This window comes from Rhinoderma darwinii, unplaced genomic scaffold, assembly GCF_050947455.1.
Source record: "Rhinoderma darwinii isolate aRhiDar2 unplaced genomic scaffold, aRhiDar2.hap1 Scaffold_4360, whole genome shotgun sequence".
NCBI lineage: Eukaryota > Metazoa > Chordata > Amphibia > Anura > Rhinodermatidae > Rhinoderma > Rhinoderma darwinii.
Window position 1 is genome coordinate 63,852 of NW_027463851.1, and position 17,036 is coordinate 80,887.

Here is a 17,036-nt window from a genome sequence, read left to right on the forward strand (position 1 = left end):
TGTCCAAAGCAGAGACCCCTTTAAAGCATCATGCACATGGCTGTATTGTGGCTGTATTGTGGCTGTGTGCATGCTCCCACCTGCAGCAATCAGAAATTTAAAGGGCTCCTCCAGTCATATATAAATAAAGCTTTAGGAGGATTTCTAGTTACATATGTTGCTTGTCCCTAGGGGAGGGGGTCCCGAGGTCAGCTGGCCATGGTGGTGTTTATGTGCATGCGGCTGTGCCCGGCACCGCAGCTCAGCTACACACAAGGGAGCAGGAACCTGGCACAGCCGCACATCGTCTACACAACACAATGGCCCACATTTATTAGGTCGTTTATACCGGGCTTTGGCGTGCACTGAGCCCCTAAAATATTGCAAGTAATGTTGTGTGACATTTTAGCGGTACAATTAAGCGAGCGGAAAGAAAAGTGGGCGTGGCCTCCAAAGGCGACGTCGTTTATTATGTGGAATAGGAGGACAGGGCACAAATTGAGGTACAAATCTAAAAAAAATGTAACATTTAAAATCCACCTAATTGATTAAGAGGCGCGTGCATTAAAAAAACTTTAGCGCAAATCATTCCAGAAATTCTATGTCTGTTATATCCGTCCCTGGGAAAGCTGGGTGACAATAAATATGGCCACTATCACAGCTCTCATAAGGGTTGTTACATGAAAGGCAGTGATACGCTCAGGAGAAGTTGGGTGACATCCCTGATGGAGCGGTAATAGCGGCCATATTGGTTGTGACCCAGCTTTCCCAGACACCGAGATATATAGTCAGTGGGGATTATTTCTCATGTTAGATGGAAATCCGGAAAGTGATACGGACAGAAAGTTCTGCACGAAAGCGAATCCAGAGAGGCCACTCACCTGTTTCAGAGAGGTGTTAGTGAGCAGGTCCTGACAGCCCAGCGCAGGTAAGAGAGAAGGAGACGCCACAGATTAGAACTACAGGGAACCACCGTTATATAAGGAGCAGCAGCAGATCCCGCAGCCCAATACATCGCTGTCAATCACCCCCGATCTGCACCCAACATTTCAGCCAATCGTAAACAGCGCATATTTATTATAATAAAAAGATACAATTTATTGATACAGAATGCAATATACGAACATTTGGCGAAATACAGGAATATCTTTGTACCTTTTAATATCTATTTGGTGGCACAGAATTGAATTTTGTAAACACTGAATTTACACAAAATGCATTTTTTTGTTTTTTGTTTTTACAAATGCCCCATATCCCGAGGGGGCTTCTTAGATTACAATTTTTAGGCAGCAAACCAATTTGGAACGATTTTAAAGGAACACTCCAGGCAAAACGGATACAATGTATTATGTCTAGTACAGGGCCTAAGGGGGCGGAGCATGACACAAGGAATTCTCTCTTTGGTGTGGTCACCAGGACTAGGTACAGTATATTGTATCAGTGGTTTGTTCCTTTAAGCATATTATGGAATTGTCTTCTAAGCGATTCCCTGATATAATGTTCTTATCTGAAGAACTCCTTTCCCGTAATAACCCCGCAGGAAGATGTGAGGAGCGGACGGGAAATTTGATTTTTCGAAAGGCTTTTTTTGTCAGAATCCCGCTAATAAAAGGGGGCTGGTCACGTTTATCAACTAGTTTTACAATTGCTCAAAATACAATTCCCAAACATAATGCAGAGAAAGAGAAGAGTTTTTCTTCAATAAACTTTTAACACAGAGTCTCCCTTTAAATAGATCGGTAAAGCACTAACAACATTTTTGGGAAGAATCCTTTTTGTTATTGCGCAGTTTGCACAGATATCGCCTCAAGCAGCGAATATAGGTCAGAATATGACTCCGGAAAAGAGAGGAAAGACCGGGGGAAATGGGTCAAGTGTTTCAAAACCCTAATATCTGTACGTTTTTTTGTTTCTTTTTAAGGGAAAAAAATAATATAATTCTTCAATTATTCTAAAATGAAGGTCAGGCAACGACAAGCGAAAGAGATCTGGGCTCCGTAAAACATCATAAAACAACAACGTTTGCCTCTTAAGACACTTCCTCAGGTTTTCCTATATAGTTTTCTGGTTAAATCTCCATGTATAGTGGAGTAACATTACAAACACTCTGCTTTCCTTACATGAGGTCTTAGGCTGGGTTCACACGTGGCGGAATTTCACTTAAATTCCGCTGCGGACACTCCGCCGCGTTAATCCGCAGCGGAGCCGTTTGTCCATTGACTTACACTTTAATTTAGCAGTGTTCGTTTAGACGAGGCGTAAAATTCCGCTGCGGAGCATAGGCTGCGGAGCGGAATTTGGTGTCCGCAGCATGCTCTGTCTGTTGCGGAGCAGTGGCGGACTGGTTGCGGACTCATGGCGGAATTTCTCCATTGACTTCAATGGAGATTCTAAATTCCGCAATGAAGTCCGCAGCTGTCATGCACATGTTATGTGTGCTGCGGATCCGTCTTGCTTTTTTAACTTGACATTTCTTCATTCTGGCTGGACCTATGTATTTCTAGGTCTACAGCCAGACTGAGGAAGTCAATGGGGCTCCCGTAATGACGGGAGCGTTGCTAGGAGACGTCTGTAAATAGTCACTGTCCAGGGTGCTGAAAGAGTTAAGCGATCGGCAGTAACTGTTTCTGCACCCGGGACAGTGACTACCGATCCCAATATACAGCAACCTGTAAAAAAAAATAGAAGTTCATACTTACCGAGAACTCCCTGCTTCTGTCTCCAGTCCGGCCTCCAAGGATGACGTTTCAGTCTAAGTGACGGCTGCAGCCAATCACAGGCTAATAACAGGCTGCAGCGGTCACATGGACTGCCGCGTCATCCAGGGAGATCGGGCTGGATGCCGAAGGAGGGACGCGTCACCAAGACAACGGGCGGTAAGTATGAATTTCTTTGACTTTCACAAGGGAAAGGGCTGTCCCTTCTCTCTATCCAGCAGCTAGTCCGCATCAATTTACTGCACATTTTGTGCAGATCCGCAGCAGAATCTGCAACGCAGATTCTGTGCGGCATTGATGCGGACAGTTGCGGAGGAAATCCGCCACGTGTGGTCATGCCCTTATACTCCAGTCACATCCAGAGCTGTCATCAAAATTCAACTGGCTGCCACTTAAAATCAGATAAAATTCAGCTGATCGACACTTCCCTATATTTTAGTTTAGATAAGCATCTACAACACACTGTACTGCAATAAATGTAGTGTCTCTACAACTGACTACCGTATAGTGCCTGGTGTCAACACTACATCTCCCACCATGCATTACAGCAGAGCATGTTCTGCAAAGACATTAAACCAACAGGAGGAAAGAGAAAGATGGTACGTCATAAAGCCTGACAGTCAAGAGAAAACCAACATAAATGTGACTATAGCTCTAAATGTGATTGCGTAAAACTGTGAATGCAGTTCTGGATGTGATTGGAGTATAACTGTAAATGCAGCTTTTGGTGTGACTGGAGTAAAACGGTCAATGCAGCTCTGTAACTGATTCAGTAAGTAAAGCAAACAGTTTGCAAACTTACAAAAGTTGAACCTTTAGAGGGACATGTTAAAAAGAATAAATCATTATATGTCCCAACATCTATCAATCACGTGACCTACCTGGTGTCTCTGATAGGCTGAGAACATTCTTTCAAACTCTTCCAGATCCAGGATTTTAAAGGCTCGGATGTCATCAATATCATGCCAGATTGTTCCACTGATCTTGTCCTAAATAAGTAATAAATAAATATATGTGATTAAAATATCACATATGTATAAATTCACATCCATTGCCTGTAGACCACGCCTCCTCTTTATAGGCCACTCCTCCAACATAGACACATCACATCATACGCATGTAGGACACACCCAAAACTGTAGTATAGCGACAAACGATTTTACAGGAACTAAAGCAAGAGCTAAATGGCAACATGAGACATAATATCACCACACAACAAAGTCACATCCACCTCCAAAAATATCAGGAGTAATGTGACCGCAGCTGGAAAGTAATAAGGAGATCTCTCATATCAAGACAAATAAGGCTAGGAAAATATTTTATAAATAATGTTCCTATATACAAAAATATAACTACTAAAATACTTCCCCCTATATACAAGAATATAACTACTATAATACTGCCCCTATATACAAGAATATAACTATTATAATACAGCCCCCTATATACAAGAATATAACTACTATAATACTGCCCCCTATATACAAGAATATAACTACTATAATACTGCCCCCTATATACAAGAATATAACTACTATAATACTGCCTCCTATATACAAGAATATAACTACTATAATACTGTCCCTATATACAAGAATATAACTACTATAATACTGCCCCTATATACAAGAATATAACTACTATAATACAGCCCCCTATATACAAGAATATAACTACTATAATACTGCCCCCTATATACAAGAATATAACTACTATAATACTGCTCCTTTATACAAGAATATAACTACTATAATACTGCTCCTATATACAAGAATATAACTACTATAATACTGCTCCCTATATACAAGAATATAACTACTATAATACTGCTCCTATATACAAGAATATAACTACTATAACACTGCTCCTATATACAAGAATATAACTACTATAATACTGCTCCCTATATACAAGAATATAACTACTATAATACTGCTCCTATATACAAGAATATAATTACTATAATACTGCCCCTATATACAAGAATATAACTACTATAATACTGCCCCCTATATACAAGAATATAACTACTATAATACTGCTCCCTATATACAAGAATATAACTACTATAATACTGCCCCTATATACAAGAATATAACTACTATAATACTGCCCCTATATACAAGAACATAACTACTATAATACTGCCCCCTATATACAAGAATATAACTACTATAATACTGCTCCTATATACAAGTATATAACTACTATAATACTGCTCCTATATACAAGAATATAACTACTATAATACTGCCCCCTGTATACAAGAATATAACTACTATAATACTGCCACTATATACAAGAATATAACTACTATAATACTGCTCCTATATACAAGAATATAACTACTATAATACTGCTCCTATATACAAGTATATAACTACTATAATACTGCCCCTATATACAAGAATATAACTACTATAATACTGCCCCTATATACAAGAATATAACAACTATAATACTGCCCCCTATATACAAGAATATAACTACTATAATACTGCCCCTATATACAAGAATATAACTACTATAATACTGCCCCTATATACAAGAATATAACTACTATAATACTGCTGCTATATACAAGAATATAACTACTATAATACTGCTCCTATATACAAGAATAATACTACTATCATACTGCCCCCTATATACAAGAATATAACTACTATAATACTGCTCCTATATACAAGAAAATAACTACTATAATACTGCCCCTATATACAAGAATACAACTACTATAACACTGCTGCTATATACAATAATATAATTACTATAATACTGCCTCTTATATACAAGAATATAACTACTATAATACTACTCCCTATATACAGGAATATAACTACTATACTGCCCCCTATATACAAGAATATAACTACTATAATACTGCTCCTATATACATGAATATAACTACTATAATACTGCTCCCTATATACAAGAATATAACTACTATAATACTGCTCCTATATACAAGAATATAATTACTATAATACTGCCCCTATATACAAGAATATAACTACTATAATACTGCCCCCTATATATAAGAATATAACTACTATAATACTGCTCCCTATATACAAGAATATAACTACTATAATACTGCTCCTATATACAAGTATATAACTACTATAATACTGCCCCTATATACAAGAATATAACTACTATAATACTGCCCCTATTTACAAGAATATAACTACTATAATACTGCCCCTATGTACAAGAACATAACTAATATAATACTGCCACTATATACAAGAATATAACGACTATAATACTGCCCCCTATATACAAGAATATAACTACTATAACACTGCTCCTATATACAAGAATATATCTACTATAATACTGCCGCCTACATACAAGAATATAACTACTATAATACTGCCCCTATATACAAGAATATAACTACTATAATACTGCCCCCTATATACAAGAATATAACTACTATAATACTGCTCCTATATACAAGAATATAACTACTATAATACTGCTCCTATATACAAGAATATAACGACTATAATACTGCCCCCTATATACAAGAATATAACTACTATAACACTGCTCCTATATACAAGAATATATCTACTATAATACTGCCACTATATACAAGAATATATCTACTATAATACTGCCCCTTATATACAAGAATATAACTACTATAATACTGCGCCTATATACAAGAATATAACTACTATAATACTTCCCCCTATATACAAGAATATAACTACTATAATACTGCTCCTATATACAGGAATATAACTACTATAATACTGCCCTCTATATACAAGAATATAACTACTATAATACTTCCTCCTATATACAAGAATATAACTACTATAATACTGCTCCTATATACAAGAATATAACTACTATAATACTGCCCCCTATATACAAGAATATAACTACTATAATACTGCCCCTATATACAAGAATATAACTACTATAATACTGCCCCTATATACAAGAATATAACTACTATAATACTGCCCGTATATACAAGAATATAACTACTATAATACTGCCCCTATATACAAGAATATAACTACTATAATACTACTCCTATATACAAGAATATAACTACTATAATACTGCCCCTATATACAAGAATATAACTACTATAATACTGCCCCTATATACAAGAATATAACTACTATAATACTGCCTCATATATATAAGAATATAACTACTATAATACTGCCCCTATGTACAAGAATATAACTAATATAATACTGGCACTATATACAAGAATATAACAACTATAATACTGCCCCATATATACAAGAATATAACTACTATAATACTGCTCCTATATACAAGAATATAACTACTATAATACTGCCCCTATATACAAGAATATAACTACTACAATACTGCTCCCTATATACAAGAATATAACTACTATAATACTGCTCCTATATACAAGAATATAACTACTATAATACTGCCCCTATATACAAGAATATAACTACTATAATACTGCTCCTATATACAAGAATATAACTACTATAATACTGCTCCTATATACAAGAATATAACTACTATAATACTGCTCCCTATATACAAGAATATAACTACTATAATACTGCCCCTATATACAAGAATATAACTACTATAATACTGCCCCCTATATACAAGAATATAACTACTATAATACTGCTCCCTATATACAAGAATATAACTACTATAATACTGCTCCTATATACAAGAATATAACTACTATAATACTGCCTCATATATACAAGAATATAACTACTATAATACTGCCCCTATGTACAAGAATATAACTACTATAATACTGCCCCTATGTACAAGAATATAACTAATATAATACTGCCACTATGTACAAGAATATAACTACTATAATACTGCCCCCTATGTACAAGAATATAACTACTATAATACTGCCCCCTATATACAAGAATATAACTACTATAATACTGCCCCTATATACAAGAATATAACTACTATAATACTGCCCCTATATACAAGAATATAACTACTATAATACTGCCCCTATATACACGAATATAACTACTATAATACTGCCCCTATATACAAGAATATAACGACTATAATACTACTCCTATATACAAGAATATAACTACTATAATACTGCCCCTATATACAAGAATATAACTACTATAATACTGCCCCTATATACAAGAATATAACTACTATAATACTGTCCCTATATACAAGAATATAACTACTATAATACTGCCCCCTATATACAAGAATATAACTACTATAATACTGCTCCTATATACAAGAATATAACTACTATAATACTGCTCCCTATATACAAGAATATAACTACTATAATACTTCCCCCTATACACAAGAATATAACTACTATAATACTGCCCCTATATACAAGAATATAACTACTATAATACTGCCCCCTATATACAAAAATATAACTACTATAATACTGCCCCCTATATACAAGAATATAACTACTATAATACTGCTCCTATATACAAGAATATAACTACTATAATACTGCTCCTATATACAAGAATATAATTACTATAATACTGCCCCTATATACAAGAATATAACTACTATAATACTGCCCCCTATATACAAGAATATAACTACTATAATACTGCTCCTATATACAAGAATATAATTACTATAATACTGCCCCTATATACAAGAATATAACTACTATAATACTGCCCCTATATACAAGAATATAACTACTATAATACTTCCCCCTATATACAAGAATATAACTACTATAATACTGCTCCCTATATACAAGAATATAACTACTATAATACTGCTCCTATATACAAGAATATAACTACTATAATACTGCCTCATATATACAAGAATATAACTACTATAATACTGCCCCTATGTACAAGAATATAACTACTATAATACTGCCCCTATGTACAAGAATATAACTAATATAATACTGCCACTATGTACAAGAATATAACTACTATAATACTGCCCCCTATATACAAGAATATAACTACTATAATACTGCCCCCTATATACAAGAATATAACTACTATAATACTGCCCCTATATACAAGAATATAACTACTATAATACTGCCCCTATATACAAGAATATAACTACTATAATACTGCCCCTATATACACAAATATAACTACTATAATACTGCCCCTATATACAAGAATATAACTACTATAATACTGCCCCTATATACAAGAATATAACTACTATAATACTGCCCCCTATATACAAGAATATAACTACTATAATACTGCTCCTATATACAAGAATATAACTACTATAATACTGCCCCCTATATACAAGAATATAACTACTATAATACTGCCCCTATATACAAGAATATAACGACTATAATACTACTCCTATATACAAGAATATAACTACTATAATACTGCCCCTATATACAAGAATATAACTACTATAATACTGCCCCTATATACAAGAATATAACTACTATAATACTGCCCCCTATATACAAGAATATAACTACTATAATACTGCTCCTATATACAAGAATATAACTACTATAATACTGCTCCCTATATACAAGAATATAACTACTATAATACTTCCCCCTATACACAAGAATATAACTACTATAATACTGCCCCTATATACAAGAATATAACTACTATAATACTGCCCCTATATACAAGAATATAACTACTATAATACTGCCCCTATATACAAGAATATAATTACTATAATACTGCCCCTATATACAAGAATATATCTACTATAATACTGCTCCTATATACAAGAATATAACGACTATAATACTGCCCCCTATATACAAGAATATAACTACTATAACACTGCCCCCTATATACAAGAATATAACTACTATAATACTGCTCCCTATATACAAGAATATAACTACTATAACACTGTCCCCTATATACAAGAATATAACTACTATAATACTTCCCCCTATATACAAGAATATAACTACTATAATACTGCCCCCTATATACAAGAATATAACTACCATAATACTGCTCCCTATATACAAGAATATATCTACTATAATACTGCCCCTATATCCAAGAATATAACTACTATAATACTGCTCATATATACAAGAATAATACTGCTCCTATATACAAGAATATAACTACTATAATACTGCTCATATATACAAGAATAATACTGCTCCCTATATACAAGAATATAACTGCTATAATACTGCCCCTACATACAAGAATATAAGTACTATAATACTGCCCCCTATATACAAGAATATAACTACTATAATACTCCCTCCTATATACAAGAATATAACTACTATAATACTCCCTCCTATATACAAGAATATGACTACTATAATACTGCTGCTATATACAAGAATATAACTACTATAATACTGCTCCTATATACAAGAATAATATTACTATAATACTGCTCCTATATACAAGAATATAACTACTATAATACTGCCCCTATATACAAGAATATAACTACTATAACACTGCTCCTATATACAAGAATATAACTACTATAATACTGCTCCTATATACAAGTATATAACTACTATAATACTGCCCCTATATACAAGAATATAACTACTATAACACTGCTCCTATATACAAGAATATAACTACTATAATACTGCTCCTATATACAAGTATATAACTACTATAATACTGCCCCTATATACAAGAATATAACTACTATAATACTGCTCATATATACAAGAATAATACTGCTCCTATATACAAGAATATAACTACTATAATACTGCTCATATATACAAGAATAATACTGCTCCCTATATACAAGAATATAACTGCTATAATACTGCTGCTATATACAAGAATATAACTACTATAATACTGCCCCTACATACAAGAATATAACTACTATAATACTGCCCCTATATACAAGAATATAACTACTATAATACTTCCTCCTATATACAAGAATATAACTACTATAATACTCCCTCCTATATACAAGAATATGACTACTATAATACTTCTGCTATATACAAGAATATAACTACTATAATACTGCTCCTATATACAAGAATAATATTACTATAATACTGCTCCTATATACAAGAATATAACTACTATAATACTGCCCCCTATATACAAGAATATAACTACTATAATACTGCCCCTATATACAAGAATATAACTACTATAACACTGCTCCTATATACAAGAATATAACTACTATAATACTGCTCCTATATACAAGTATATAACTACTATAATACTGCCCCCTATATACAAGAATATAACTACTATAATACTGCTGCTATATACAAGAATATAACTACTATAATACTGCTGCTATATACAAGAATATAACTACTATAATACTGCTCCTATATACAAGAATAATACTACTATCATACTGCCCCCTATATACAAGAATATAACTACTATAATACTGCTCCTATATACAAGAAAATAACTACTATAATACTGCCCCTATATACAAGAATACAACTACTATAACACTGCTGCTATATACAATAATATAATTATTATAATACTGCCTCCTATATACAAGAATATAACTACTATAATACTACTCCCTATATACAGGAATATAACTACTATACTGCCCCCTATATACAAGAATATAACTACTATAAGGGCGGGTTCACACATGGCGGAATTCCACTTAAATTCCGCTGCGGACACTCCGCAGCGTTAATCCGCAGCGGAGCCGTTTCTCCATTGACTTTCACTTTAAATTAGCAGTGTTCGTTTACACGATGCGTACAATTCCGCTGCGGAGCATAGGCTGCGGAGCGGAATTTGGTGTCCGCAGCATGCTCTGTCTGTTGCGGAGCAGTGGCGGACTCATGGCGGAATTTCTCCATTGACTTCAATGGAGATTCAAAGTTCCGCAATGAAGTCCGCAGCTGTCATGCACATGTCATGTGTGCTGCGGATACGTCTTGCTTTTTTAACTTGACATTTCTTCATTCTGGCTGGACCTATGTATTTCTAGGTCTACAGCCAGACTGAGGAAGTCAATGGGGCTCCCGTAATGACGGGAGCGTTGCTAGGAGACGTCTGTAAATAGTCACTGTCCAGGGTGCTGAAAGCGTTAAGCGATCGGCAGTAACTGTTTCTGCACCCGGGACAGTGACTACCGATCTCAATATACATGTATCTGTAAAAAAACATATAAGTTCATACTTACCGAGAACTCCCTGCGTCTGTCTCCAGTCCGGCCTCCCAGGATGACGTTTCAGTGTAAGTGACGGCTGCAGCCAATCACAGGCAAAGCACAGGCTGCAGCGGTCACATGGACTGGCGCGTCATCCAGGGAGGTCGGGCTGGATGCCGAAAGAGGGACGCGTCACCAAGACAACGGCCGGTAAGTATGAAAATCGTTTCCTTTCACTAGGGAAAGTGCTGTCCCTTCTCTCTATCCTGCACTGATAGGGAGAAGGGAAGCACTTTTCCCGCAGTCTGCAGCAGCTAGTCCGCATCAATGTACTGCACATTTTGTGCAGATCCGCTGCAGAATCTGCAACGCAGATTCTGTGCGGCATCGATGCGGACAGTTGCGGAGGAATTCCGCCATGTGTGGTCATGCCCTAATACTGCTCCTATATACAAGAATATAACTACTATAATACTGCCCCTATATACAAGAATATAACTACTATAATACTGCCCCCTATATACAAAGAATATAACTACTATAATACTGCCCCCTATATACAAGAATATATCTACTATAATACTGCTCCTATATACAAGAATATAACTACTATAATACTGCCCCCTATATACAAGAATATAACTACTATAATACTGCCCCTATATACAAGAATATAACTACTATAATACTGCCCCTATATATAAGAATATAACTACTATAATACTGCTCCTATATACAAGAATATAACTACTATAATACTGCCCCTATATACAAGAATATAACTACTATAATACTGCCCTATGTACAAGAATATAACTACTATAATACTGCCCCTATGTACAAGAATATAACTAATATAATACTGCCACTATATACAAGAATATATCTACTATAATACTGCCGCCTACATACAAGAATATGACTACTATAATACTGCCCCTATATACAAGAATATAACTACTATAATACTGCCCCCTATATACAAGAATATAATTACTATAATACTGCCCCTATATACAAGAATATAACTACTATAATACTGCTCCCATATACAAGAATATAACGACTATAATACTGTCCCCTATATACAAGAATATAACTAATATAACACTGCTCCTATATACAAGAATATAACTACTATAATACTGCCACTATATACAAGAATATATCTACTATAATACTGCCCCTATATACAAGAATATATCTACTATAATACTGCCCCTATATACAAGAATATAACTACTATAATACTGCCCCTATATACAAGAATATAACTACTATAATACTGCCTCATATATACAAGAATATAACTACTATAATACTGCCCCTATGTACAAGAATATAACTACTATAATACTGCCCCTATATACAAGAATATAACTACTATAATACTGCCTCATATATACAAGAATATAACTACTATAATACTGCCCCTATATACAAGAATATAACTACTATAATACTGCCCCTATATACAAGAATATAACTACTATAATACAGCCTCATATATACAAGAATATAACTACTATAATACTGCCCCTATGTACAAGAATATAACTACTATAATACTGCTCCCTATATACAAGAATATAACTACTATAATACTGCCCCTATATACAAGAATATAACTACTATAATACTGCCCCCTATATACAAGAATATAACTACTATAATACTGCTCCTTATATACAAGAATATAACTACTATAATACTGCTCCTATATACAAGAATATAACTACTATAATACTGCCTCATATATACAAGAATATAACTACTATAATACTGCCCCTATGTACAAGAATATAACTACTATAATACTGCCCCTATGTACAAGAATATAACTAATATAATACTGCCACTATGTACAAGAATATAACAACTATAATACTGCCCCCTATATACAAGAATATAACTACTATAATACTGCTCCTATATACAAGAATATAACTACTATAATACTGCCCCTATATACAAGAATATAACTACTATAATACTGCTCCCTATATACAAGAATATAACTACTGTAATACGGCTCCCTATATACAAGAATATAACTACTATAATACTGCCCCTATATACAAGAATATAACTACTATAATACTGCCCCTATATACAAGAATATAACTACTATAATACTGCTCCCTATATACAAGAATATAACTACTATAATACTGCTCCTATATACAGGAATATAACTACTATAATACTGCCCTCTATATAGAAGAATATAACTACTATAATACTGCCCCCTATATACAAGAATATAACTACTATAATACTGCCCCTATATACAAGAATATAACTACTATAATACTGCCCCTATATACAAGAATATAACTACTATAATACTGCCCCTATATACACGACTATAACTACTATAATACTGCCCCTATATACAAGAATATAACTACTATAATACTGCTCCTATATACAAGAATATAACTACTATAATACTACTCCTATATACAAGAATATAACTACTATAATACTGCCCCTATATACAAGAATATAACTACTATAATACTGCCCCTATATACAAGAATATAACTACTATAATACTGCCCGCTATACACACAATATATGTACGTACGTACGTACGTACGTACGTACGTACGTACGTACGTACGTACATCTATGTAAGTATCTGTATGTATATGTATGTATGTATGTATGCACGTATGTATCTATGTATGTAAGTATGTATGTATGGTATGTATCTATGTAAGTATGTATCTGTATGTATATATTTATGTATGTTGTATGTATGTATGTATGTATGTATGTATCTATGTATGTATGTATCTGTATGTAGGTATGGTAGTCGTCATCATAGATCATCTACGGGGAAAGGATGCAGCCCAGAGCTTTTCATTGACAATGGCATTGATGTCCCTATGCAAAATCTCATACAAATCCCAGAAGAACCAGCAGTGCATTCACATTCATGGCTCTTTAATTTGCCAATAAGGTGTTCCTCTTCATGTGGCCACTAGAGGGAGCATCCATAACAATCCCGCCAGCCACTTAACAAAAGATGTCCAGCTGGATCGGAACGCTCTGCATTTCCAGAAGCCATAATTGTAATCCCACAGAAATGCTATTATAAATAAAAATCATTGTCATAAAGCGAGAGCACATTCCTGCTGCATTCCCGCTGTCCCCGGCGCTTCTATCAAATACTTCACATGGGGCCCAGCGGGAGCGGTCAGCTGGAGGGCCTGGACTTGTTGAAATCAGAGACACTCACTTTGTTATCGGGGATAAAGCAATGAGCGAGCCGAGGATTCAGGGTTCACAGAGGAAGAGGCATCTGGGACAACGTCACTATCCAGAAATGATCCCGTAATGAGGCAATTTAAAGGGATAATCCAGATGGATCATAGAAACAGAGCCCATTCCTCACTAAAGCTCTGGGACTCCTCTGGTCCAGCCTGGGATCTACCGTAACTCAAAAATCGAAACCGGGATGGGTTGGAGTAGACAATCTAGAAATCAGTTTAAAGATTCCTATTCCTCACCATTTTCTAGATATCTTCTTGCTGTCAGTGAATGGTAACATTCTTGTTTATTTCCAGAGGCTGAAAACTCTTGCTGACCTAATATTTCGCACAGCTGAGGGTTTGTTACAATGTATCCAGCCTAGACAATCCTCTGTGAGGAAAACAGCCCAGACCGATACGTGTTCCCAGCACTGATACATTGTAACAAACTATCAGAACAGGGGAGAGATTTGTGCTGCTGATGTATTTAGCTCACACAGGATTGTCTAGACTGAATACAATTGTAACAAACCCTCAACTGTGAGATGTATTAGGTCTGTACAGGTTTTCAGTCTCTGGATGTAAACAAGAATGTTCCCATTCACTGACAGCAAGTAGACATTTTGTAAATGGTGAGACATGGAAACACAAAAGCAAATTAGAAAGTTGCAAAAAGTGATTTAAAAAAAAATAAAAAATGATATTTCTCCTTGGCCCCTGCCTGAAGTTATCAGTGGAGCTTCTTACATGACGTGACATCATCATAGCGGAGGGAGTGATGTCATAGGTAGGAGTCTGGTGGCTCAGTGAGGCCTTATTCCTCCCATGAGTCGATCTACACTCTATCCTCCCAGTTTTTTCATGGCATGGGTAATACCCCTCTAAGGGCATGCAATCAGTGTATACAATTTTTCATTTCATTTAATTATTTCATATATTAAAACAAGATTTTGTAAGATTTGGAGTCGCATCCAGGAGGTGTTGAATTCCTTACACAATCCATGGACAAATACCCGTGTAAATATGCGCGTAATCGTGGAGCCTCCGTGTAATTGTCAGTCTGTCTCTCAGGTGTCAACACATGCGCCCGGCCTTAATGGGATAAATATGTCCAGAACTTCTCGCCTAGAAAAAAGCGCCGTCATCGCAGCCACCCAGGTTTTCCAAACAGTAACGGCGGCACGGCCGGATTCAGCGGTACACCTGACTATAGAGGAGAATTCTGGCTGCCTGCAGCCACCACTAGGGGGAGCTCACTACATACAGATATCTACAGCTCCCATAGTGTTCCATGTTAACATTCTGTCTGCCTGCAGCCACCACTAGGGGGAGTTTACTATATACAGATATATACAGCTCCCATAGAGTTACATGATAAGACTCTGCTGCCTGCAGCCACCACTAGGGGAAGTTTACTACATACAGATATATACAGCTCCCATAGAGTTACATGATAAGACTCTGCTGCCTGCAGCCACCACTAGGGGGAGCTCACTACATACAGATATATACAGCTCCCATAGAGTTACATGATAAGACTCTGCTGCCTGCAGCCACCACTAGGGGGAGTTCACTACATACAGATATATACAGTTCTCATAGAGATACATGATACGATTCTGCTGCCTGCAGCCACAACTAGGGGAGCTCACTGCATACAGATATATACAGCTTCCATAGAGTTACATTATAAGATTCTGCTGCCTGCAGTCACCTCTAGGGGGAGCTCACAACATACAGATATATACGCTCCCATAGAGTTACATGATAACATTCTGCTGCCTGCAGCCACCACTAAGGCAGCTCACTGCATACAGATATATACAGCTTCCATAGAGTTACATGATAACATGCTGGTGCCTGCAGCCACCACTAGGGGGAGCTCACTACATACAGATATATACGCTCCCATAGAGTTACATGATAACATTCTGCTGCCTGCAGCCACCACTAAGGCAGC

At 35.4% G+C, this 17,036-nt stretch overlaps 1 protein-coding gene across 1 annotated transcript in view; it reads right to left on the reverse strand.

Moving 5' to 3' along the window:
- Positions 1-17,036, reverse strand: part of LOC142713822 (disheveled-associated activator of morphogenesis 2-like) — a gene marked incomplete at both ends in the record, with an annotated part of 120,009 nt that overhangs the window by 63,759 nt on the left and 39,214 nt on the right. The window contains 2 exons of the mRNA XM_075848623.1: positions 861-890; positions 3,578-3,685. Of these exons, the coding sequence (XP_075704738.1) occupies positions 861-890; positions 3,578-3,685 (138 nt within the window). The remainder of the gene's footprint in view (positions 1-860; positions 891-3,577; positions 3,686-17,036) is intronic.